General features: G+C 41.5%; 1 protein-coding gene across 11 annotated transcripts in view; it reads left to right on the plus strand.

The window, feature by feature from the left end:
- Positions 1 to 27,771, plus strand: part of megf11 (multiple EGF like domains 11) — a 578,352-nt gene that overhangs the window by 512,669 nt on the left and 37,912 nt on the right. For all 11 annotated transcript variants that reach the window (XR_010000925.1, XM_062963273.1, XM_062963274.1 and 8 more), the window contains 3 exons: positions 7,626 to 7,772; positions 12,777 to 12,911; positions 22,672 to 22,800. Coding sequence is in view for 10 of the 11 variants with exons in the window: in XM_062963273.1 (XP_062819343.1) it covers positions 7,626 to 7,772; positions 12,777 to 12,911; positions 22,672 to 22,800 (411 nt within the window). In the remaining variant the exon portion in view is untranslated. The remainder of the gene's footprint in view (positions 1 to 7,625; positions 7,773 to 12,776; positions 12,912 to 22,671; positions 22,801 to 27,771) is intronic.

Below are 27,771 nucleotides of genomic sequence, written 5' to 3' on the forward strand. Positions count from 1 at the left end.
TATCCTTTGGGGCCTTTCATTCCTACTTTCAGCCTCAGAAGGAGGTATACCATCTGCATCATCTTGAAATTGCATAGACATTATGTATTCTTAATAGCAAGTAAATTTACAACAAAGGCAAATACAACATACCAGCAAGTAAATTTACAATAAAAGCAAATGCAATATATAATACAATGCACAACACTTAACCATAGCAATATATATCACTAAGTAACTATACTTTACAAAGATTGTGACCTTTGGCGCCAGATTTTAGTGGGCAAGCTGCAAAATGCCAACTGACAGCAACTTGCCACTTGATACCTCCCTTGCCCGAGTGACGTAAACTGCCAAAATGGCGACTTCGCCAAATTTTCAAGCACCTCGTGCTCTGCGGCTCGAGGCCTGCCGCCGAAGGAGCACCGAGGCTGGCTTTGGAAAGGAGGAGAGAAAAGATGCCTCCTCCCCGCTGTGAAGGGAGGTCACCACCGCAGGACGATGAAGCAGGTCACCACCGCAGGACGATGAGGCAGGTCACCACCGCAGGACGATGAGGCAGGTCACCACCGCCAGGCGATGAGGCAGGTCACCACCACAGGACGATGAGGCAGGTCGAAGCCGGCCGAGTGCTCCGGCCGAACTCGCAGCAGCGTTGCCAGGCCTGTCCAGGTTCTAGCCTGGTTCTGGTGGGCTTCACGCCTCAGAGCCAGCCAAAGAACTGTCGCTGGTGCTCCGCGGCTCGAGGTCTACCGCCGAGGGAGCCCTGGACGTTGCTGGGAACTGCACAGCCTGTGCAAACCCAGAAAGCCACTGGGCCACGTGCGCACACGCGAGCCAAATAGCAAGGAAATAGAGCCCCACTATTTGACTCCTTCAGGTCTGAGAGCGGGCTCCACTGCCTCAGACGCTGGTAGAGTCTTTAGGTATGCAGACTGAGCTCAGGCGGAAAAGCCGCGGCCTAAACTAAACTTCCTAAACTATAAAAAACTATAAGCCGTGCAAGCTAGCTCAAGCGGAAAAACCGCTGATCTACCTCAAAACTGTGCCGTCCGCCAGACAATAAAAAAAACTATAAAGCTGAAACGTGCCGTCCTTTATCCGGGCGAACTGCAAATCCCTATAAGCTGTCCTAAAATATTGAACGACTGAGTCTGGAGAACTTCAAAAAAGGATGTTTATTCATACAAGGTTGTAAACCTGGCACAGATCTTAAAGTTGCAGAAAATGAAACAAATTTCCATAGGTTTTAGTTGCAGAATTATCCCTGGTTCCAGAAGGCAAAGGTGATTATAAAACCACTATACCCTAATCACGCTGTCTATATTAGAAGGAGAAACTCTTTCCTTCCCTATCTTTACAGCAAAGATTAGTTCTAGAAGCGATGGAATAACCCTGCTCCTCTAACTAGATTTCCTATTCCAGATCAGTATAATTCAATACTTATCTAATTTGGATAGGCTTAGATTGGCCTGGTTTTGAGGATGATTTGTCCCACTTAGCCTTGCACAGCTCCAGCACGTTGGAATACTATAGCCAGAATGAAGCTCCAAAATGGAGACTAGACCCTGGTAAAAAGGGCGGTCCTAAGATGTTGCACTCTTTGACCAATCACTGCAAAGAAAACTGCAGCCAGCTCTTGCAGATTCCAAGCCACTTTTCCTAGGCTTTTGCAGCCAGAGGCTCAAACAAAATGTAAAGGAGGGAAAACAAACAAACGACCAATAGGTAAGGCAAACCATCGTCCTGGGGGACGGAACAGGGATCCAAAGTTCAGTGCTTGGAGTTTAGTAGTTTTCCCCTGACTTTAAGTCTAGTCGTGTCCGACTCTGAGAGTTGGTGCTCATCTTCATTTCTAAGCCAAAGAGCCGGCGTTGTCCGTAGACACCTCCAAGATCATGTGGCCGGCATGACTGCATGGAGTGCTGTTACCTTCCTGCTGGACGGTACCTATTGATCTACTCACATTTGCATTCTTTTTCTCCTTGCTGCTTACCGCCATCAAGATGTACCCCAATTCATCTACAACTGTTAGGTTGGCAGAAGCTGGGGCTAACAGCAGGAGCTCACCCCGCTTCCCCGATTCGAACCACCAACCTTTTGGTCAGCAAGTTCAGAAGTTCCGCAGTTTAACCTGCTGCACCACTGAGGGCTCCAGTGCTTGGAGTTTAGTCACAGAATGATACAGCTGAAGTGCCATCTAGTCCACTGTCCAACCACAATCTTTTGTGCAGGAAAAAGCACAATCAAAGCATCCCCAACAGATAGCCATCCAGCTTCGGTTTAAAAGCTTTCAAGGAAGGAGCCTCCACCGGACACTAATTTTGGATCATTTTGGATCCTGATCCTGTCTTCTGTAGTATTCGCTACCAGTCATACACATCTATAGTGATATCAGTAAGTGCTATTGCCGCCTGAAAGGTGTGAAAAAATAACATTACAGGTGGAGGCAGAAGGATTAGTTGTCATCTGCTGCAATGTATGTGCCAGGTTTTCCTTCTCGCCAGAAAACGTCACTGACTGCACTCGCAAGTATTGGAGAAGTAGGTACCATATCAGCCCCTTATATACTGTTTATACTCGAGTATAAGCCTAGTTTTTCACCCTTTTTTAAAGACTGAAAAAGCCCCCCCTCGGCTTATACTCGGGTGAGGGTACTGGTTGGCTTATATTTGGGTCAGCTTATACTTGAGAATATATGGTACATTTATTATTTTTCTCTATTATTATTAGTTTTATTACATTTATTATTTTTCTCTATTATTGTTGCTACTATTACATTTATTTTACTCTATTTTTATTATTATTGATACATTTATTATTTCACTCTGATCTTATTATTATTACATTTATTATTCTACTCTATGTATTATTACATGTGTTATTTTCCTGTATTTATTATTATTATTACATGTATTATTTTACTCTATTATTATTAAAAGGATACATAAGCACATTTACATTGAAGAAGATGAGAATAATTATTTGATCAGAGTTGGACAGTCTTATCTTAAATTTGAGCTTGATGTAAATATTCAAAAACATTTAACCTACTGAGGCCTCAATTAATGTAATTTTTTTGGTATCTATTTTTATTTCTGAAATTTACCACCCTCGGCTTATACTGGAGTCAATGTTTTCCCAGTTTTTTTTGTGGTAAAATTAGGTGCCTTGGCTTATATTCGGGTTGGCTTGTACTTATACGGTATGTGGAATACCTTCCCAAGCTATATATAGATATGTGAAACCAGAGATAGTAACAATCCCTATGGAAATGAAAGACTTCTGGCTCAAGAACACCATGGAGTCACGCTTGAAAACCTAGACCAGTGGTTCTTATGCTGCAAACCCCTTAATACAGTTCCTCATGTTGTGGTGACACCCAACCATAAAATTATTTTTGTTGCTACTTCAGGACTGTTGTTTTGCTACTGTTATGAATTGTAATGTAAATACCTTATACGCAGGATGTATTTTCATTCACTGGACCAAATTTGGCACAAATATTCAATACACCCAAATTTGAATATTGGTGGGGTTGGGGGGAGGGGATGCTTTTGTCATTTGGGAGTTGTAGTTGCTGGGATTTATAATTCACCTACAATCAAAGAGTATTCTGAACTCCACTAACAATGGAATTGAACCAACCTTGGTACAGAGAATTCCCATGACCAACAGAAAATACTGGAAGGGTTTGGTGTGCATTGACATTGAGTTTTGGAGTTGTAGTTCATCCAGAGAGCACTGTGGACTCCAAACAATGATGGATCTGGACCAAATTTGGCACAAATACTCAATATGCCGAAATTTAAACACTGGTGGAGTTTTGAAAAAATAGACCTTGACATTTGGGAGTTGTAGTTGCTGGGATTTATAGTTCACCTACAATCAAAAAGCGTTCTGAACCCCACCAATAGAATTGGGCCAAACTTCCCACACAGAAACCCTATGAACAACAGAAAATGCTGGAGGGATTTGGGAAGAATTGACAGTGATTTAGGGGAGATATAGTTCACCTACCGTGTTTCCCCGAAAATAAGACAGTGTCTTATATTATTTTTTGCTCCCAAAGATGCGCTAGGTCTTATTTTCAGGGGATGTCTTATTTTTCCATGAAGAAGAATTCACATTTATTGTTGAACAAAAAAATGAACATTTATTATATACGGTACAGTAGTTGTCATCACAAACCAACATAACCAAACCAGACAAACTGTGACTCCTGTCAAGAATTTCTTGTTACAGTAGAGTCTCACTTATCCAACACTCGCTTATCCAACATTCTGGATTATCCAAAGCATTTTTGTAGTCAATGTTTTCAATATATCATGATATTTTGGTGCTAAATTCATAAATACAGTAATTACTACATAGCATTGCAGCATATTGAACTACTTTTTCTGCCAAATTTGTTGTCTAACATGATGTTTTGGTGCTTCATTTGTAAAATCATAACCTAATTTTATGTTTAATAGGCTTTTCCTTAATGCCTCCTTATTATCCAACATATTCGCTTATCCAACATTCTGCCGGCCCGTTTATGTTGGATAAGTGAGACTCTACTGTACTACCATTATTTCCATGTACAATTGGTATGTACATTTATCAATCCTGCATGCTCTGGTGTTTTGTTTGGCGGGGCACCGGGCATGCTTCCAAACAAAAATTTTGCTAGGTCTTACGGGGGAGGTCTTATATTTAGCAATTCAGCAAAACCTTTGCTAGGTCTTATTTTTTGGGGATGTCTTATTTTCAGGGAAACAGGGTACATCTGGAGAGCACTGTGAACCCAAACAACGGTGGATCTGGACCAAATTTTGCACATATTTGGAAGGATTTATAGTCTGTTTCCAAAAAGGAAGAGAAGGACAGGCAGTGAGATCTTCAGCCTTCTCTGCCAAAGAGGTTCCTAAAACCATCAGAAATATGTGTTGAGAAACACTGATCTAATGCTGAGAGACGGCATCTTTTCCAGATATGGATAAATAGAATTGTGGATATGGGTCTCATACTGTACCGCTCCTTATAAACTTGCATTGATACTAGAAGAATGTATTTATTATTATTTATTTACAGCATTTATATTCCGCCCTTCTCACCCCGAAGGGGACTCAGGGCGGATCACATTACACATATAGGCAAACATTCAATGCCTTTTAACATAGAACAAAGACAAGACAAACATAGGCTCCGAGCGGGCCTCAAACTCATGACCTCCTGGTCAGAGTGATTCATTGCAGCTGGTTGCAGCTGGCTTGCTCTCCAGCCTGCGCCACAGCCCGAGCTGTGTCGAAAATAATGAAAGTATTTGCCTAGCAAGTCTAGCCATTTCATTAATAGCTTTATAGGCTACTTGGGATTTGCACGGTTGTGTCCCGGCTCATTTTAATTCATTTGTTGACAAGAGAAAGAGCAAAGAACCTCGTTTAAATGGCATTAATTAAAAGAATACCACTGTGCGCTTTTCTTAAATCTCCTGTAAATACTCTGCCACATATAAGCTCATGCACCCTGAACTTTAGCAGATTCAGATGTTGGGATAAATGGCACTGTATTGTCTTGGGAGCCATTTGATGCCCGCATTTTCATTTTCTGCATCTCTGCATATTTGCGGAGCGCACGCATTTCTGAGAATAGAGACGCGGCATCCAGGGTGGGATCGGTGATTATGCTAAGTGCCCTGTAAAGCACAGGTTCCGTTATGGCCTAATCATATGGGGAACATTATTGTGATCTATTTAGCAAGTTTGTAACAAGGTTGCATTTTTTAATTTGCCCTCTAATTTTTTTAGGACGCATATTGTAATGTGCGGATACACAGCAGAAATTGTGCCAGTAGTAAATGCATATAGACTCAGCACCATACTACTAGCAGAAAAGAGCAAAGTCTTGGAATGATCATTACTGAAGATAATCAAGCCAAGGGGGGCTTACAGCTGAGTCTTAAGAAAACAATTTCTTTCTTGACCTTCTTCAACAGTTGTTCCTAGTCTTCGCTATTTTCTGCTACTTGTAAAGTGCCATCTGCATACCTGAAATTGATGGTATTCCTTCCTCCAATTTTCATGCCTCTTGAGTCTAATCCGGTTTTGTGTCTGAGTATGTTCGGCATCCAGAAAAGGGGATAAAATGCAGTCTTGTCTGATCCCTTTATTCATTTATTTATTTATTTACAGTATTTTTATTCCACCCCTCTTTCTCACCCCGAAGGGGACTCAGGGCGGATCACATTATATACATATAGGGCAAACATTCATTGTCCATATACACATAGAACCGAGACAGAGACAGACACAGAGGCAATTTAACCTTCTCCTGAGGGGATGTTCAATTCCGGCCACAGGGGGGAGCAGCTGCTTCATCATCCACTTCCTCATTCCAACGTCGTAAATTAGTTCAATTTGCCTCCCCACTTTATAAGTGGTACCGTTTTTCCTACTTGATAGATGCAACAATCTTTCGGGTTGCTAGGTCAGCAACGAGCAGGGGCTGTTTTTTATTTTTTAATTGACGAGTGCTCACCCCGCCACGGGCTAGCCTCGAACTCATGACCTCATGGTCAGAGTGGGGTATTGCAGCAAGCTGCTCACCAGCCTGCACCACAGCCCGGCCCCTTTGCCAGTTGGTGTAATGAAGTACAAATTTTTGGTTTACAAATGTTATGTTTAATTGTGTGTTTGTGTTTTAGAACGGTAAGTATTGCAGTTGCTGCTCTCAGCATTGAGAGGGTGGTTGCTATGGAGAAGTGGGCGGAGCCAACTGCCATTTTGCTGAAGAAGTGCAGGGTTTAAAAAAGAGAGCCAGTCTGTGCTCTGATGAGGCACAGGGAAGACTGATCCTAGGTTAAGGGGATCAGGGAGACTCAATTGGTCAATTTGAGTCAGTTTAAAATAAGTTTGGTGACTTATTTGGTATAATCTGTGTCCTAGTAAGGAACACAGGGGTGACTGTGGTATAAAAGTGACTGAGGAATAGAGTTTCCTTAAGTAAAAGAAGTAATATTTTAGAGAGTTGATTCATCTTATTCAAGTATTGTAACTGTTATTAAGAATACCTCTTTGTGAGAAACATCATTGTAACCACTAAGCTTTGTGCCTGAATAAACTTGTTATTGTTTTTCAACAAGTACGCTACCATCTAAAGTAAATAAGTAAAAGAAGAAAGGAATAAAAAGTAAAAGGTCTCCTCCTTGAGTCTTTGGTGGCTAGATCATTTCAATTGGTGGTTCCATCTTTCCAAATTGGTGGCAGTCATAATTAGCTCCATTACAAATTGGTGGCAGCTCCTCGTAATTAAGCATCCTTCACTTTTTGATGGCAGCGGTGGGATAAAAAAAATCCCCCCCTGCCTGAAGGAGCTTCCCCTCTCTGCTCCTTCCTTCACAGTTGGGAACCATTCTGTTTCTCTATATTCAATTCTGACAGCGGCCTCTTGTCCTAGTGAGTGCTGACACATCAGGAGAATCAAACGTTGTGGCACAGCCATTTCTTTCAGAGCAATCCATAGTTTTTCATGATCTGCACCATTTATTTATTTATCGTGTCAGAAGTGATCTGTGGCTGTTCATACTAGCCTTGAACTCACTCACGCATCCAGAGCTCTCCTTTTCGAATGCAAGGTTAATCTCCCTGCTTGCTTTTCTCCAGGCATCCATTGCGACAGCGTCTGTGCCCAGGGACGTTGGGGACCCAACTGTTCCATCGCCTGCAACTGTGAGAACGGAGGCTCCTGCTCCCCAGAAGATGGGACCTGCGAGTGCGCACCGGGCTTCCGTGGACCCATGTGCCAACGAAGTAAGGGCTTCTTGCCACATCCAATGCATATACATCCCTTGTTCCATGCTCCCCAATTCTCCTAGGGACTCCCTATTACAACAACAACAACAACGACAATAACAACAACAACAAGCCCTGGCATAGAATCATAAAGTTGGAAGGGGATTCATGAGCCATAGAGTCCAATCCCCATCTCAGTGCAGGAGTCTCCTTTGGGAGAGGAAAAGCAGGATATAAATACAACTACTACTACTATTACTGCTGCTGCTACTTATCACACTGTGTAACATGAATTTTGTTCCTGGGTTATAAATGTTATTTCCTAATTAGCTCTATCATCAAACATGGGGAAAGTTTATTAAACTGCAAAAAAGTTGTTTTTCTGGGACATGCAGCACATTTTGCAATAGTTTTTCAATGACTATTTCATCGAGTCTCGGCCAATTCAACATGGTTTTTGGCAACCACAAAAAACAACGTTTCGGGAGTAGAACAACTACTTTCAAAGTAAGGACTGCACAATTAAATAGAAATAACACTTTCAAACCAGGAACAGAAACTTTTTCAAATGTTGCTACATAGTGCTGCTGCTTTTGTTGTTGTTGTTGTTTACAGCTAAGCATTCCTATTAGGGAGCTAGTAAGGACCTTTCCCTCTCTTTAGCAATTGTTTCCATTGCTGAGCCACTCTCACTGTGAAATTCCTTTTAATGTTCAAGCAGAATCTACTGTATATACTCGAGTATAAGCCTAGTCTTTCAGCCCTTTTTTTAAGACTGAAAATGCCCCCCTCGGCTTATACTCGGGTGAGGTTTCCTGGTTGGCTTATATTTGGTACAGTTGTCTATTACTAACTGATATACCGGCTAGACCACTGGTAACAGACAAATTGTAATTCTTACAGGCGCAAGAATTCTTGCGCCTGTAAGAATTACAATTTGTCTGTTACCAGTGGTCTAGCCGGTATATCAGTTAGTAATAGACAACTGTATCTCTATACTTATTATAGATTTCTGTGTACTTTAGTGGCTTATATTTGGGTCAGCTTATACTTGAGAATATATGGTACATTTATTATTTTTCTCTATTATTATTGGTATTATTACATTTGTTATTTTTCTCTATTATTGTCGCTACTATTGCAGTACATTTATTTAACTCTATTATTATTATTAATAATACATTTATTATTTCACTCTGATCTTATTATTATTATATTTATTATTTTACTCTATTACTACATGTATTATTTTCCTGTATTTATTATTGTTATTATTATTATTACATGTATTATTTTACTCTATTATTATTAAAAGGATACATAAGCACATTTACATTGAAGAAGTTGAGAGTAATGATTTCATCAGAGTTGGACAATCTTATCTTAAATTTGAGCTTTATGTAAATATTCAAAAATATTTCACCTATTGATGCCTCAATTAATGTAATTTTATTGGTATCTATTTTTATTTCTGAAATTTACCACCCTCGGCTTATACTGGAGTAAATGTTTTCCCAGTTTTTTTGTGGTAAAATTAGGTGCCCCGGCTTATATTCAGGTCGGCTTATACTCGAGTATATACGGTACATTCCTGTAATTTAAAATCATTGGACTTGGTCCAGCAAAGAGCAAACCTGCTCCCCTCTTCTCTGTGATGTGTTAAGGATGTGAGTATGTTTTCAGTGTGATCTTCACTGAGCTGAAAATGTTGTTTATTTGGCACAAGCTTTTGCGACCGCGGGCCACTTTGTCAGCCTCCTCTTCCACCAGTAGCACCACTTGCCGCAAAGTTACACATAACAGGTAACAAAATTACTTGTAACATGCACAAAGTTACATGTACTCCAGTGAGTGAAGAGGAGAAATCAGACAAATATCCTAAACCAACGTTGGCCAACCACCTGGATTCTAAGGCACATCTGAATGAGAGCCGAGTTTGGGATGGTTACTGGAAGAGTTGAAATACAAATTGTGTTGGGTGCAAAAGTTTACTTTAGAAGGGCTATTCCTTTCCTCATGTCTATGGAGAAGTCAGGCGAGTCACACTCTCTCAGCCTCAGAGGAACACAATGACAGAGTGCCCTCCAAAACTACCCTATTTACTCAGATCTAATGCTCACCTTTTTTAGCTAAACAGCCTCACCAAAATTAGGGTGCGCAATCAATTCACATAATACAAAGCAAAAAAGGAGAAGCTGTTACAGGAGTTGCACCTGGAGCTCCTATTTAAGGGATATCCTATCTAATTTAATGGTCACGGCCCAAGGCTATGGAATCATGGCATTTGTAGTTTGGTGAGGCATCTGCACACTTTGGCAGTGAAGGCTCAAAGTCTTGTAAAACTACAGCCTCCATGACTCCATAGCATTGAACCAAGGCAATTAAAGTGGATCTATTCTACAGCATAGATGCAACCAAGATTTTCCTTTCTGCCACTAAAAACTTTGGTGTTTCAACACTTTCATTTTCGGAGAAGGAATTCTAAGCAGGAAACAAAATTACAAAAAGTGCACTTTTTGCCACTGAGCATTGCACTTGGCAGCAAATACTTTTTCCCTCAGAATTTTGAAAACTGAGTTGTGCATAAGATTAGTTGGTGCATGAGACTTGAGTCAATATGGTAATCATGCCAGGAAGAGTTGCCTTAGGATCACCATAATGACTTGAGAAAACAATCAGGAGAAGTCCGCTCTGTCAAAGGTGACGGAGACTGATGCAGAACGTGGGAATCATTTAGGGACACAAACACTGGGGGGAATGGAAGTGTGGCAGTTGAGATTAATCTGGGTTTCCAAATCCCAGAGCTGAGAGAGACCACCCAACACAATCTAGTCCAATCTTTTGCCAACACAGAAAGGAGAGGTGAATATATCCAAACATTGAACCAAGGAGAGTGTGCCACTTTCACTTACCCTGTTTCCCCAAAAATAAGACATCACCAGAAAATAAGACCTAGTAGAGGTTTTGCTGAATTGCTAAATATAAGGCCTCCCCCAAAAGTAAGACCTAGTAAAGTTTGTGTTTGGAAGCATGCCCGTCAAACAACACCAGAGCATGCAGGATTGGTAAATGTATGTACCATAGATAGTTGTACATGGAAATAATGGTAATAACAAGAACTTCTTGAAAGGATTCACAGTTTGTCTGGTTATGCTGGTTTGTGATGACAACTACTGTAAAGTATATGATAAATTTTCATTTTTTATTCAACAATAAATGTGAATTCTTCTTCATGGAAAAATAAGACATCCCCTGAAAATAAGATCTAACACATCTTTGGGAGCAAAAATTAATATAAGGGGAAACAGGATAGTCTGTTCTCCTCCCAAACAGCCCTGACTATCAAGTTTTTCCTCCTAATGTTTAGGTGGATTCTCCTCCCTTGAAGCTTAAAGCGGTTGCATAAAGAGGTTGTATATAATCAAGGACCCAATGTCTTTTTTTGCCAAATAAAAAAGAGCTCTTGAGTACTACAAGTAACTCTTTTCTATGGAGCAGAAAAGGCCTATTTCCCACTTGATTTCCACTAGTCTTTCTTCCCGCCGCCACAGGTCCTTCTGTCCGAAAGAATTTGCAATGGCTCTTTCTTTCTCTTTTTTATTTAAAAGCAGCGGCAGCCTTGTCCTTGACCCCCTGCTGCTGTAAATGGCCTTTCAGCATTTCCATTTCAAGGCACTTTTTTCCCGCCGCTCCGAAGTGTTCTCTCTTTGCAATTCTCCAAGAGAACTAAGGGAGACATCTCTTCTGTTTCGAAAGACACATCTCTGTCTTGAGCGGTGGGTTGGCAGCAAGGCTTCCAAAAAGGGGCTGACGTATACAATGAGTCAGTGCCCACCTTTATCCAGAAAGGATGGGTGGAAAACCTACAGTCAATGAGAAGTTGGGACCCTAGCAGATCAACATCTCCCACCTCCATTAGGAAGAAAATTCTGGTGACAAAGCTGGAAAAATGCTTTGACTGACTTAGGGAAGAAAGGAATAAGTTGCACATTTGAGTTTTGCTTGTCCTTTAGCTTGTTATTCTGGAAATTCAGAATCATAGCACTTTGGAGATGTGGCTTACTATGGCTCAGGTCCTACTTCATCAGGCAAATCAGTATATTTTTCCTAGACAGTTTTGTCTTTCAATTGCTTAGGTTGCTTTCTTGCTTAGGCGATCCCTCGTAGCTCGAGGACGATTGTCTTCCATCCTTGGTGTCTTGGGGGTGGGTTCTTAGGTGGCTGAAGAGACCGATTCTTGACCCGCATATTCTCCCGCAGTGAGGGCATCGGTTTCCAGGCGGAAGGGCTAGCTTGACGCTTGGCACGTTTCTCCCTTAAGCCCTCCGTTCGTGCCTCTTCGAACTCCGCAGCTGACCTCCAATTAGAGCGCTCAAGGGCCAGAGCTTCCCAGTTCTCAGTGTCTATGCCACAGTTTTTAAGATTGGCTTTAAGCCCATCTTTAAATCTCTTTTCCTGCCCACCAACATTACGTTTCCCATTCTTGAGTTCGGAGTAGAGTAACTGCTTTGGGAGACGGTGATCTTTGGGCATTCGGACAACGTGGCCAGTCCAGCGGAGTTGATGGCGTAGGAGCATTTCTTCAATCCTGGTGGTCTTTGCTTCTTCCAGCACGCTGGCATTTGTCCGCCTGTCTTCCCAAGAGATTTGCAGGATTTTCCTGAGGCAACGCTGATGGAAACGCTCCAGGAATTTGGTGTGATGTCTGTAGACCGTCCACGTTTCGCAGGCGTAGAGCAGGGTTGGGAGGACAATGGCTTTGTAAACAAGCACCTTGGTATCTCTACGGATGTCCCGGTCATCAAACACTCTCTGCTTCATACGGAAAAATGCTGCACTCGCAGAGCTCAGGCGGTGTTGTATTTCAATATCCTGAAGGTTGTTGTGAGTCCAGTAACTCTAAAGTGTCTTTATTCCAGGAAATGTGCATGCATGTCGTTGCAACTGATAGCAGCAACGAGGGCTAGGAACTTGATGAGTTTTCTCTCCCATTTATATGACTCATTTTTTTTTCAATTTCAGTTTGTCCTCCCGGCTTCTATGGGCATCACTGCAGCCAGCCGTGCCCTCAGTGCATCCACAGCACCGTCCCTTGCCATCACGTCACGGGGCTCTGCGATTGCCTCCCGGGGTTTTTTGGCCCACTCTGCAACCAAGGTATGATCCCCGTCTGTGCTTTTCATGGGAGTCTCTGCTCAAAGGCATCCAAAGGTTTATAGATTCATGCCAAGCTTACCATAGTTTTTCTTAAAACTGTTTGTCCATCCTGTTTAACAGAAGCAGTAGTTAGTCCGCTGCTGAAAAAGCCCTCCCTGGATCCCCTGGACCTCAATAATTAGAGACCAGTCTCAGACGTTCCTTTTTTTGGGCAAAGTGGTGGTGAAAGCAGTTGCCTTCCAACTCCAGGCAGTCTTGGAAGTTGAACATATTATTATTATTATTATTATTATTATTATTATTATTATTATTAATAATAATAATAATAAGAATAAATGACAAAGTATGGATTGTCAATGTTGCAATCCCAGGTGATGGCAGGATTGAGGAGAAACAACTGGAAAAGCTGACACAATATGAGGATTTAAAGATTGAACTGCAAAGACTCTGGCACAAGCCAGTCAAGGTGGTCCCAGTGGTGATGGGCACACTGGGTGCAGTGCCTAAAGACCTTGGCCTTGGCCTGCACTTAAACACAATTGGTGCTGACAAAATTACCATTTGCCAGCTGCAGAAGGCCACCTTGCTAGTATCTGCACGCATTATTCGCCGATACATCACACAGTCCTAGACACTTGGGAAGTGTCTGGCATGTGATCCAGTACAACAGCCAGCAGAGTGTCTGCTGTGGGCTCATCTTGTTGTGTTTCAAATAACAATAATAATAATAATAATAATAATAATAATAATAATAATAATAATAATAATAAACTTTTATTTACATTCCACCACCATCTCCCAGAGGGTTTCGTGGTGGCTCACAGAACACTCAAGGTGTAACATCCAAAATACAACAAGTGCAAAACAAAACATAAACAATAAACAGTCAACATAATATCATAAATTCACAGTAGGTAAAGGTAAAGATTTTCCCCTGTCTAGTCCTGTCCGACTCTAGAGTGAGGTGCTCATCTCCATTTCTAAGCCAAAGAGTCGGCATTGTCCATAGACACCTCCAAGGTCTTGTGGCTGACATGACTGCATGGAACGCCATTACCTTCCTGCCGGAACAGTACCTATCGATCTACTCACATTTGCATTCTTTTTCTCCTTGCTGCTTACCGCTGTCAAGACGTACCCCAATTAATCTGAGACCCAACACTTCACTTTCTTTTCCCTCCCGTGAAATGCGTGACATGCGTCTCTTTCAGTGCAGAAAAGCCAACTCCGTTTTCAAAGTCTGGCCCCGGCCTAATTATCTCATTAAGCCCAATCCCGTTTTGTTGGAATTCAATCTGTGGAGTGTCCCTGCTCTCCCTTTGAAATGTTGATCTACCAGCAGAATTGCCATCAAATATTCATGTTCTAATTAAATGGGTCCGGAGTCGCAATTTGTCATTACCAGCCGGCATTGGCTATGATATATATTTTTCTCATAAACATGTACCAAAAAAAGTGGAGGAAATTTAATATTGTGATACAAATGTGGTCTCAAAACTTCCAAACTCAAATTATGATCATACATAACACATTATCTTTCTCACTCCCTGTCTTTTCTCAGAAGAATTAGTGTCCAAAACTAAGCAGCAAATATCCATTCTATCAATTCTAAAAGTTAGGATTGGTCTTCAGCCTTCACTGAAAGAGGCTCTGCTATTGAATATTTTTATAAGGAGGGAGAGGAGTTAAACCCTTGTGCCAGCTGGACTGCTGACCTGAAGGTTGGCTTGCCAACCTGAAGGTTGCTGGTTCAAATTCGTGAGATGGGGTGAGCTCCCATCTGTCAGCTCTAGCTTGCAGGGACATGAGAGAAGGCTCTAAACAAGATGGTAACATATCTGGGCATCCTTTTTGCAACATCTCTGTAGACAGTCCATTCTCTCACACCAGAAGCGACTTGCAGTATGTTCTGAAGTCGCTTCTGACACGATAAAAAAAAATAAGGAGGGATAAGGAAATCAAGAAAAACAAAGGAAAAGCTATTATTATTATTATTATTATTATTATTGTATGACACAGCAAACAAGATAGATATGCTGGATTTCGTATCACAAAATCACAAGTCGAACACTTCCCAAGTGTCTATTATTATTATTATTATTATTATTATTATTATTATTATTACCATATATACTTGAGTATAAGCCAACCTGAATATAAGCCGAGGCATCTAATTTTACCACAAAAAAACTGGGAAAATATTGACTCCAGTATAAGCTGAGATACCAATAAAATTACATCAATTGAGGCATCAGTAGTTTAAATGTTTTTGAATTTTTCCATCAAACTGTAATTTAAAATATGACTGTTCAACTCTGATTAAACCATTATTTTCATCTTCTTCCATGTAAATGTGCTTATGTATTCTTTTAATAATAATAGATTGAAATAAATAATAATAATAATAATAATAATAATAAATGCAGTAAAATAATAAATATAATAATAGAGTAAAAAATAAATGTATTAATAATAATAAAAATAGAGTAAATGTAAAAGTAACAACAATAATAGAATAAAATAATAAATGTAATAATAATAATCAATAGAGTAAAATAATAAATGTAACAATACCAATAATAATAGAGAAAAATAATAAATATACCATATATACTTGAGTATAAGCCGACCTGAATATAAGCCCACCAGGACCCTCACCCGAGTATAAACCGAGGAGGTTTTTTTTAGTCCTAAAAAAGGGCTGAAAAACTAGGCTTATACTCGAGTATATACAGTATTATTATTATTATTATTATTATTATTATTATTATTATTATTATTAAATTGTGGGGAATCCTTTGTTGGGAGGTGTTAGCTGGCCCTGATTGATTCATGCCTGGAATTTCCATTTTCTCAGTGTTGCTCTTTAATTACTGTCCTGATTTCAGAGTTTTTGAATAATGGGAGCCAGATTGTGAGAGTTTTTGAATACTGGGAGCCAGATTGTGTTCATTTTCATGGTTTCCTCCTTTCTGTTGAAATTGTCCATATGCTTGCGGATTTCTTGTTGCTAAATTCCTCGCAGAGATCCCTTACATTCTCCTTTTATTTCTTGATGCTAAAACATTGATTGCGAAACATAAATCCCTACGACTTGCCCAAGACAGGCCCGTCGTATTAAATCTAAGAGAAATCGTTAAAAACCACGACAGAAAGAAAACGAGTGAAACCAAAGACACTTGGCTCCAGCGTCTGATAGATTAATTGGTGAGATGAAGCAATTGTGGTTATTGGGTTTTTTAAAAACAAAAAAAAACTTGAATCAATTGAGCAAGTGCCAATTGGGATGGTTTTAAGTGTACAAAAGAACAATGCCTCAGATCTGAAGGTGTAATTGGCCAGCATTGTATAACCTTGCTTTGGAACTGCCGCTTAAATGAGTCCCTTTCAAAGGGAATGTTCGATGTCTGCAAAGGAAGGTGGCCATAGATCCAGAACAAGGAGTCGATCCGTCCAAATTTGGCCCTAGATTTTGAACTGGGAATGAAAAATGTCCTGGTTTGCAAATATTCCTATTCAATTATGCGGTACTTACTTTGAAAGTAGTTGTTATACTCCAGAAACTTCGTTTTTGTGGCTGCCACAAACTAGGTTAAATTGTGTTGTCGAAGACTTTCATGGTCGGAATCACTGGGTTGCTGTGAATTTTCTAGGCTGTATGGCCATGTCAGAAGCATTCTCTCCTGACGTTTGACACACATCTGTGGCAGGCATCCTCAGAGGTTGTGAGGTCTGTTGGAAACTAGGCAAGTGAGTAACAAATTTCAGGGAACATCAATCTAAGGGGAAGTGTAACTTCCATTCTTCAAATAACTATTTTAGAACACTGTATTCAAAATTATCATTTTCCAATTAAACAAAGTTGTTAAACATAATTCAAATCATTTCTTAACATATTCTTCCAGTTTACTCCAGTTTGTCCTTCTAGCAGGTTTTCCTCTCGTTTCTTTCAAAAGGAATGTAAGCTTGTCCATATTTTGTATTTCTTCTAGCTTATGAATCCAAGGGTCTTTTTTCGGGATTTCCTCCAGTTTCCACGCTTTCGCAATCCTAGCGGCTGTAGCACAATATGTAAATAAAATATCATCATCTTTTCAAATTTAGTCTCGCTATCTAAAATTCCTAATAAATAATACTCTGGTTTTAGTGGGAACTTCAATTGTAATATTAATTCTGTTTCTTAGTGAATCATTTTCCAATATTTTTTTATTATTTTTATTTTTTACATAACCACCATAGATGGTAGAACGATCCTTCCTGGGATTTATATTTCCAACATTTTTAATCATAATTTTTATACATTAGGCCTAATTTTTTGGGGGTCATGTACCACCGGTGAAAAACTTTTAGCCAATTTTCTTTCAAATCCTTATCCTTTGTTCCTTATTCCCCCCCCCCTTTTTTTCTCTCTCTCTCTTCTTTTTTCTTTAAATCATAATCCCTACTCCCCTCTCCTTTTGCTTTATGTGTGTATATATATATTTCTTTTTGTTTTTGTCCTTGTGTTTTTGCACTTATCCCCGTTTTTAAATGTGCACTGTATTTGAAAATTATATATATATAAAAAGGAAACTAGGCAAGTGAGGAGTAATGTAGGAGAAAGAACTCGTCTGTTCGAGGCAAGTGTGAATGTTGCAATTGGCCAGCTTGATTAGCATTGAATGGCCTTGCAGCTTCAAAGCCTGGCTGCTTCCTGCCTGGGGGAATCTTTTGTTTGAAGGAGTTAGTTAAATAAAGAACAGTAAATAAACTCCCAACAAAGGATTCCCCCCCCCCCTTGGGCCAGGCAGGAAGCAGCCAGGATTTGAAGCTGCAAGGCAATTCAATGCTAATCAAGATGGCCAATTGCAATATTCACGCTTGCCCCAAACAGACAAGAGCACTTTCTATCTGTTTGCCATTGTTTGTGCCTCGCTGTTTGCCATTGTTTGTGCCTCCCTTTGGGGAGGAACTTCATCAGCTGTAAGAACAGGCCTCTTTTGGAAATGGCTCTGATTTTCCCCTTTTGTGGCTTGCAGAACAAAGATACATTAGGCATTTTTGCAGACGTATATCGCCCATGACTTGTTTCCCCCGCGAGTCAACTTCCCAAATTACACAGCCTTTTGCCTCTCAAGTTAATGAAATGTTTAAGCACTTCTTGCGACTCCAATCCAGCCTTGCAATTGGCCCAGACGCGTTTGCTTCCAGCCAGATTCCCAAGTCTGAGCTCCTAAGCTGAAATCCTATTAGTGGCACAAAGGCATATGAACGCCACCTCCATCCCTTACAAGCAGGGCTTGCGCCCGAAATCCAGCCACAACATCACAGCTTTTAAAGTGGCTTTTAAAATACAAATTCATTGCATTGCTGGGGAAACACCTTAATGTCCCTTCTCACACAGTTGGAAAGTAATTTGCTGTATTGCTTGCCATTATTTGGCCTTGCTTTCCATTCTCCTGCCTGCTTGTTTTGCAAAGTGAGGCGAGAAAGAGAAGGATGGAGCTTGACACTATGTAACAAAATTGGAAAAAGTTTCTGTTCCTGATTTGAAAGTGTGCTTCCAGTTTAATTGTGCGGTCCTTACTTTGAAAATAGTTATGTGATACTCCATAAATTTCGTTTTTGTGGCTGCCACAAACTATGTTGAATTGCTTGAGACTCTTATTATGGGTTGAAAAACTAGAACCAAATGTGTTATAGCAGGATGTCCTGCCAAAACAAAGTTTCTGCAGTTTAGTAAACTTTTTCCATGTTTCTATGATAGAACCGATAAGGAAATGACATTTATAACCCAGGAACAAAAATCGTGTTATACAGTAGAGTCTCACTTATCCAAGCTTCTGGATTATCCAAGCTTCTGGATTATCCAAGCCATTTTTGTATTTATTTATTTCCATCCATCATTTATATGCCGCCCTTCTCACCCGAAGGGACTCAGGGCGGCCCGAAGTCAATGTTTTCAATATATCGTGATATTTTGGTCTTAAATTTGTAAATACAGTAATTACGACATAACATTACTGCGTATTGAACTACTTTTTCTGTCAAATTTGTTGTGTAACATGATGTTTTGGTGCTTAATTTGTAAAATCATAACCTAATTTGATGTTTAATAGGCTTTTCCTTAATCCTTCCTTATTATCCAAGATATTCGCTTATCCAAGCTTCTGCCAGCCCGCTTAGCTTGGATAAGTGAGACTCCACTGTAGTTATGCGATACTCCATAAATGTCGTTTTTGTGGCTGCCACAAACTATGTTGAATTGCTTGAGACTCTTATTATGGGTTGAAAAGCTAGAAAAAAAATGTGTTATAGCAGGATGTCCTGCCAAAACAAAGTTTCTGCAGTTTAGTAAACTTTTTCCATGTTTTTATGATAGAACCTATTTTAAAAAATGACATTTATAACCTAGGAACAAAAATTGTGTTATATATACTGTGATGATGATGACGACGATGTAATCGATAATCATAGTGTAATTAGAGTAGCAAGAAAAAAAGGTAAAGGTAAATGTTTTCCCCTGACATTAAGTCTAGTCGTGGAAATTAGTTTGACAACTCTGCCCTAAAATATGACAGATACAAAGGGGGTCCAAAGCTATTGCAACTGCAGCATGTACAAAGCGGCTAGTTTTGGAGACAGAATTCAGCCGGAAGACACCACTGTTTTGGAAGCAGGGCAGCTTCTTATGATTGGTTTGCTATTTGGGGAAGTGCAAGAAAGTTATACTTTGAAAATAATGAGTAAAAGGCAAGTAACAAGTTTCATTACTTTCAAAACTGTTTTTAGAGTAGCCCTTTTAAAGGCATTTGGAAATGATTTATCTCAAGTTTTCTTGCTACTCAGTGGCGCAGCAGGTTAAACCTCTGAGCTGCTGAACTTGCTGACCGAAAGGTGAGCAGTTCGAATCTGGGAGCGAGGTGAGCTCCCGCTGTTAGCCCCAGTTTCTGACAACCCAGCAGTTTGAAAACATGCACATGTGAGTAAATCAATAGATACCGCCCCAGCGGGAAAGTAATGGTGCTCCATGCAGTCATGACTGCCGCATGACCTAGGACAATGCCGGCTCTTCGGCTTAGAAATTGAGATGCACACCAACCTCCAGAGTCAGACACGACTAGACTTAATGTCAGGGGAAACCTTTACGTTTATCTAAATATCAGTTGTTCAGTTTCACAATATGATTCCAGGTTTCTTAGTAGGCTTCTTGACCCCACACAAGAGAGAGAAATTAGCACTGCATCATCCGCATATAAGAGAATAGGGAGCAGCATGTTTGCAAGATTAGGTGGGTGCAGACTCTCTTTTACCATATTTCCCACTAGTGAGTTAATATAAAAATGGAATAAAACAGGTGCAAGTATGTACCTTTGTTTTCCTCCATTAGAGGTCCGTGGCGGTCACATCTAATCTGTAGCCATGTATTTTCATACAGACTGCGGATAAGGCTTGGTTTGAACAATTGGATATCTCCGTGCCTTCATTTCCAGCTTTCCATAACCTCAGAGGCCGATAAGGACCCTAACAAAAGTGCATTTTGGGCATGGAAATCACCTCCCTGAGTCAGTTTACTGGGGATTATATTCCGTGTCAGTGAAACTATCTTTTCCCCGAGAACCAAATTGTGTTTTATACCATTGCAAAGATGTCGGAACAACAGGGCCATCCGTAAGGAAAGACAGGTGAACAGATAGCTCATGGTTTTAGCCGCCTTCCCTTCCTGTCCTCAAGTCCTTCTCCTCAACGCGTACTTTTTCAGCCTCATTTCAGAAGAGAATGCCTTCAGTTTAGCGCTTAGCTTCAAAGTCAATGTTATCTGCTTTGGGAGAGATAAGTTGTGTTGCTCGACTGTGTGCGATTGTCTCCAACCGATTCCCGCCATCCCTGTCATTGTCAGACTTGGGACCGGCACATTGTCTAAGAGTAAATGATTCCCAGATTTCAATCTCGGATTGAATTGTTTTGGGAACAGATTGAGGTCATCTTCTGTGAAGGCGGAAACGGCGCATTGTCAAAATGCTAGAATCACAAAATGATGCGTAGAGAGGATGCATTATTGCTACTATTTACAAGTGATATGAGCCTGACTGCATTTGTGTTGCTTTCTTTGTGAAGATGGAATGAATGAACGGTCTGTATCTGGTTTTTGTGGGGAGGGAGTCGGGTGAATCAGACGCCTGTCTTCGCCTAGAAGAGAAGCCAGCATCGAATACAGTCCCTGCGACTGAACAATTTCTTTATGGTGGAGTCGGAAGCAGTGACTACGTTTTTTGGGCTTCCATCTGTTATAATGTTAAAGGTTTTCTATATAATCTTGTGAGAGGTAAAAGACACACCTGTTGCCTATGCAGGAGCATTCCTTTCTATTCCCTCAAGATCTCTATAGTCCTTCAGAGTGAAATATAATTTTCCATGTCCTCCCAGTTTTATGGAATAAGCGATGCTCAGTGGTAACTATAATAACACTATGTAACAGAATTTGAAAAGTTTTATGTTCTTGGTTTGAAAGTGTTATTCCAGTTTAATAGTGCAGTACTTAATGGGTTGCTGTAAGGTTTCCAGGCTGTATGGCCATGTTCCAGAAGCATTCTCTCCTGACATTTCGCCCACATCTTTGGAAAGCATCCTGAGAGGTTGTGAGGTCTTCTGAAAACTAGGAAAGTGAGGTTTATATATCTATGGAACAATGTCCAGGGTGGGGGAAAGAACTCTTGTCTGTTTGGAGGCAAGTGGGAATGTTGCAATTGGCCAGTTTGACTGGGGCCGGGCTGTGGCGCAGGCTGTTGAGCAGCTGCAATAAATCACTCTGACCATGAGGTCATGAGTTCAAGGCCAGCCAGAATCTCCCGAAGCCAACGGCATTTCCTCTGTGAAATGCACACTTTGGATCGGCACCAAAGGGAAATGGATCACTTCGTAGAAGTAAATGGCCAACACAATACGTCAGCAGGAGTCATCAGGTTCATGCCTGACATTTAAACACATATGCAAACAAATATTATCCGGGCTGTGGTGCAGGCTGTTGAGCAGCTGCAATAAATCACTCTGACCATGAGGTCATGAGTTCAAGGCCAGCCTGTGGCGGGGTGAGCACCTGTCAATTAAAAATAAAAAATAGCCCCTGCTCGTTGCTGACCTAGCAACCCGAAAGATAGTTGCATCTATCAAATAGGAAATAAGGTACCACTTATAAAAGTGGGGAGGCAAGTTTAACTAATTTACGACCTGGAATGAGGAAGTGCCATCACAGTGGATGATGAAGCAGCTGCTCCCCCCTGTGGCCAGAATCGAACATCCCCTCAGAAGAAGGTTAAATTGCCTCTGCGTCTGTCTGTCTCGGTCTCTGTTTGATGTGTTTATGGGCACTGAATGTTTGCCCTATGTGTGTATAATGCGATCCGCCCTGAGTCTCCTTCGGGGTGAGAAGGGCGGAATATAAATACTGTAAATAAATAAATAAATAGCATTGAATGGCCTTGCAGATTCAAAGCCTGGCTGCTTCCTGCCTGGGGGAACCCTTTGTTGGGAGATGTCAGCAGGCTCTGATTGTTTCCTGTCTGTAATTCCCCTGTTTTCTGAGTGTTGCTGTTTACTTACTGTCCTGATTTTAGAGGGCCAGCTCTAACAACACCTCCCAACAAAGGATTGAGGAGGCCTGCAATCCTCGAAGCATGGTGAGATCTTCTTTGGAGACATGGCTGCAAAGCTTTGGCTTCTGGAGACTGAGCCTTGAATCCCTGTAGCTGCGACTCAACTTTGTGCCTTTCTCTCCCCGCAGTGTGTCCGAGCGGAAGGTTTGGGAAGGGCTGCGTGGAGATATGCGTCTGCACCAACAATGGGACCTGTAACCCGATCGACGGATCCTGCCAATGTTTCCCCGGCTGGATCGGCAAAGACTGTTCCCAGAGTAAGCAGAAAGTTCTCTTCTTCCCCTTTGTTTGCATTGCTGTGCCTGCTTCTTTTAATGCGAAAAGGCTGGTCTGTTTATCCTCCTGCTGCTTGAATGGATAGATCAGAGTTCCTCAAGCTTGTTAAGCCATGGTTCAGACTGTTGGAGAGCTTGGCTATAGTTTGGAACAAACATGAACAAACTCCTGTGCACACTTCACAAAATATATGACAGAATTGGTAAAGATAAAGGTTTTTCCCTGCCATTAAGTCTAGTTGTGCCCTACTCTGGGGGTTGGTGCTCATCTCCATTTCTAAGCCAAAGAGCCGGCGTTGTCCATAGACACCTCCTAGGTCACGTGGCCACTGGCATGACTTTTTTTCGTGTCAAGAGCAACCGGAGTTGCTTCTGGAGTGAGAGAATTGGCTGTCTGCAAGGACTTTGCCCAGGGGACCCCCGGATATTTTTTTTTGATGTTTTACCATCCTTGTGGGAGGCTTCTCTCATGTCCTCGCAAGGAGCTGGAGCTGAAAGAGGGAGCTCATCCACGCTCTCCCTGGGTGGGATTCGAACCTGGCAGCTTTCAGGTCAGCAACCCAAACTTCAAGTCACAAGGCTTTTATCCCCTAGGCCACCGGAGGCTCCACTGGCATGACTGCATGGAGCACCATTACCTTCCCGCCAGAGCAGTACCTATTGATCTACTCACATTTGCATGTTCTCGAACTGCTAGCTGGGGCTAACAGCAGGCACTCAATCCACTCCCTGGATTCGAACTGCCAACCTTTTGGTTAGCAAATTCAACAGCTCAGCGGTTTAATCCGCTGTGCCACCGGGGGCTCCTGAAAGAATATAATATTTTAAATGAAGTGCAATTTTAACCAACATAAAGTTACCAGTATTTCAATTGGAAGCATGGGCCTGCTATGTGTTAATTTGAGTCATCATTGTCTATCAAGGGCCCCATCAATCTCATGGTTGCCTTCAAAGGGCCATTGAAGCCATGAAAAAAGAATTTGTGGATACAGAGGAACAGCTATCACTTTTTCTACATCCAATACTTTTTCTACATCGGTCCTCTTTTGTTTTTACCCAGTTTGTGGGTTTCCAAATGATATTGGATGATAGACTGGAGATAAACAGGTGGTACAGCAAAATCTTAGAGATCATGAATATGGATAAACTAACATACCTACTATCACAAAATCAAGGTAGACCAAAAAATCAAACAGACTGGGAAGAAATTAAAAATTATCTTTAAAAAAAGAGAACTGTAAAATAATGATATGATCATCATTAAAGTTAGGAAGGAACATCTAAACACTTGCCTCGGAAGAAGATATAGAGACAGTATTAAAGAGGAAGATCGGAGATTGAAATGCAACTAGAGAATATTTATTACAACACCTTACAATAGATGGAAGTCATTTTATTCCATTTTGTTTATTTTATTTTTCTTTCTTTTCTTTTCTTTTGTATATTCTACTAGCTGTACCCGGCCACGCGTTGCTGTGGCGAAGTATGGTGGTATGGGAAATAAAGTATTGAGGAATTGGTGGTAGTTAAGGTAAAGGGTAAAGGTGTGGAGTCCAGATAATCCAGTTAAAGCAGATAATATAAGATTTTATGGGTTATAAAGCTGTTTGGAAGGGCCTTAGGTCTACACTGCCATCTAATCCAGTTAAAATCTGATAATCTGTATTTTATAGGCAGTGTGGAAGAGGTCTAAGTGAGGCCTAACTCTGCCTGTCCCCTGGGCTGAGTGGGTTGCTGGGAGACCAAGTGGGTGGAGCTTAGCCTTTTAACTGGCAGCAATTGGATAAAAACACTTATTCCTCTCCCTCTAATTAGGACTTTATTTTTCTTTTCTTTTTGTTGTATCAACCTAGAGGCGTGGATGGGTTGTGTTGTCAATTTTCGAGGTTGTGGGGTGTTTAGTTTTGTTGTTTTGGCGGTCGCCAGGATTCCATCACTCTTTTATATATATAGATGGATAGTTACATACTGTCCTTCTTTGGTTATGTTTAATGTTTTATGTTTTATGTTCAGCTTTGGGTGTTGGGGAACAATACTTAAATGTTTCCGATGACTCCAATATCATTTGACTGGGGATAATGGGAATTGCAGCCCAACAGCACTGGTGGCTCTAAGGTTGGGGAAAGGTTCAAGGATGTTTTAAAGTCAGTCGTCTTATCCATAAGGATCTAAATTCAAACCCCACTCTCCTCTGACTAAATAGAACAGGTGTGAATGTATCAAAATTCCCATCAGCTCTAGTCATGATGTCTAGTGATGAGGAATACAGGAGCGGCAGCCTAGCATTTGGAGAAGTTACCCTGGACTGTGCCCTGACTTACAAGAAGCACTGCTTGATTATCAAGCAAAACGTGGGTACTAGAAATAACATCGTACAAAAACGGACTGGCACAACCTGGGCATCACAACCAGACACAGTGACGACATCTGCCCTTGCGCTTGGCTACTCTGCTGCTGAATACGCATGCCCAGCATGGAATACATCTCACCACATTAAAACAGTGGATGTGGCTCTTAATGAGACATGTCGCATTATCACAGCATGCCTACGCCCTACACTGCTGGAGAAATTCTACTGTTTCGCTGGTATTGCACCACCTGATATCCGTCGGGAAGTAGCAGCCAGTAATGAAAGGACCAAGGTAGTGACATCTCCGGCCCATCCTCTGTTTGTATATCAGCCAGCACATCAATGCCTTAAATCAAGAAATAGCTTCATACGATCTACAGAGATACTCACCTTAGCAAGCAAGAGTCCAAAAGTGGCAGGCAAAAACCCAGAACCTCAATCCCTGGCTGATACCGGATGAGAAACACCCCCCTGGGCACACAGAAGATTGGGTGACTTGGAAGGCACTCTGGCACAACAAGATGCAGAGCCAAACTTAAGAAATGGGGCCACAAAGTGGAGTCCATGACATGCGAGTGTGGAGAAGAGCAAACCACAGACCACCTATTACAATGCAGCCTGAGCCCTGCCACCTGCCCAATGGAAGACCTTCTTGCAGTGACACCAGAGGTGTCACTGGGCCCGGGCTGTGGCGCAGGCTAGTGGCGCAGGCTGTTGAGCAGTCAGCTGCAGCCAGCTGCAACAAATCACTCTGACCAAGAGGACATGAGTTCGAGGCCAGCCTGTGCCTGCGTCTTGTCTGTTCTATGTTATGGCATTGAATGTTTGCCTTTATGTGTGCAATGTGATCCGCCCTGAGTCCCTTTCAGGGTGAGAAGGGCGGAATATAAATGCTGTAAATAAATAAATAATAAATAAAATAAGGGCGGAATATAAATACTGTAAATAAATAAATAATAAATAAAATAAGGGCGGAATATAAATACTGTAAATAAATAAATACTCAAAGTGATCAGCTTCTAATCAAAGGAAATTTAGTATCATGCCAAGTTTTTTTAACTTTGTGGGTTTTTTTAATCGCATTATAACTGTATTCTCAATTCTCTTCTGACACAATAAATAAATCTAGAGGAGGGCCACATAAAATATCACGATGGGCCGTATTTGGCCTGTGAGCCTTGAGTTTGACGCATGTGGACTAGTGGTTGTATGCTGGACTAAGATATCAGGAGAGTGGGATTTCAATCTCTGCTTGGCTGGGGAAACCCACTCAGCAAGTCGCACTCTCTCAGCCTCAGAGGAAAGCGATGGTAGCCAAAAAAAACCCTCTTAAATAAATGCTCAGAAGCAGCATCCTTTAGTATTAGCCCTGACTTCAAATCCCTGACTTTGGACGATTCAGTGGGAGACAGTGGCAGCCTGTTCCGAAGAAATCTTGCCAAGGTTTGCTTTAGGGTCGCCATAGGTCAGAAATGACTGGGAAGCACATTGATTTGGACTGTTTCACTGCAGGACAATTAAAACCAGAGGGAGAGAGATTTGAAAGCATAATCAAACCATCCTCCTCTCCACCCCAGAAACAGAAAAGAGCGGCCAATCGAGCGAGAAGGGATTCACCGGAGTCTAGTCAACAACGATTTCCTGGCTGCGCTCCACAGGAAGCAATCAAAGAAAGTGGAGCCGCAGGCAGGAAACTTTTAATGAACGTGGGAAGGGACCTTGGCCGAATGCAACACTTACAGGAGGAATTTGGCCATTGAAAAGAGCATATGTTAAGTAGCATGGGTAACCATTGTTCTGACTCCACTTGTAGTTGGCTACGTCTGGATCTGCAATATGGATGTGAAAATATTGCCTTGTATTTCAGAACTGCTCCCAATTGTGCAAACACCGTTCCTCAACAGTCCAGTCAGTGCCATGTTCTGCACTCGTTTGAGGAAGATGGTTCCCTTGTGGAGAAGTCCCAGGAAGATTATGTCTTATAAATAACCATAAATCGACCACAAGTGGAAGGCAGTATTGGCAAAACAGTTAACCCAATACCAAAGTAACCCAGTATCAAAGTGACCCAGTACCAAAGTAACCCAGTACCAAAGTGACCCAGTGCCAAAGTGACCCAGTGCCAAAGTGACCCAGTGCCAAAGTGACCCTGTACCAAAGTAACCCAGTATCAAAGTGACCCAGTGCCAAAGTGACCCTGTACCAAAGTAACCCAGTATCAAAGTGACCCAGTGCCAAAGTGACCCAGTACCAAAGTAACCCAAAACCAAAGTGACCCAGCGCCAAAGTGACCCGGTACCAAAGTGACCCAGTGCCAAAGTGACCCGGTGCCAAAGTGACCCAGTGCCAAAGTAACCCGGTACCAAAATGACCCGGTACCAAAGTGATCCGGTACCAAAGTGATCCGGTACCAAAGTGACCCGGAGCCAAAGTGACCCGGTGCCAAAGTGACCCGGTGCCAAAGTGACCCAGAACCAAAGTAACCCAGAACCAAAGTAACCTAGTACCAAAGTAACCCAAAACCAAAGTCACCTTGTACCAAAGTAACCCAATACTAACGTAGATCTACACTCGGTTCTGTCCACACACTAGCTCCTTATTCG

The sequence above is a fragment of the Anolis carolinensis genome, unplaced genomic scaffold (genome assembly GCF_035594765.1).
Source record: "Anolis carolinensis isolate JA03-04 unplaced genomic scaffold, rAnoCar3.1.pri scaffold_11, whole genome shotgun sequence".
In the NCBI taxonomy this organism is placed as follows: Eukaryota; Metazoa; Chordata; class Lepidosauria; order Squamata; family Dactyloidae; genus Anolis; species Anolis carolinensis.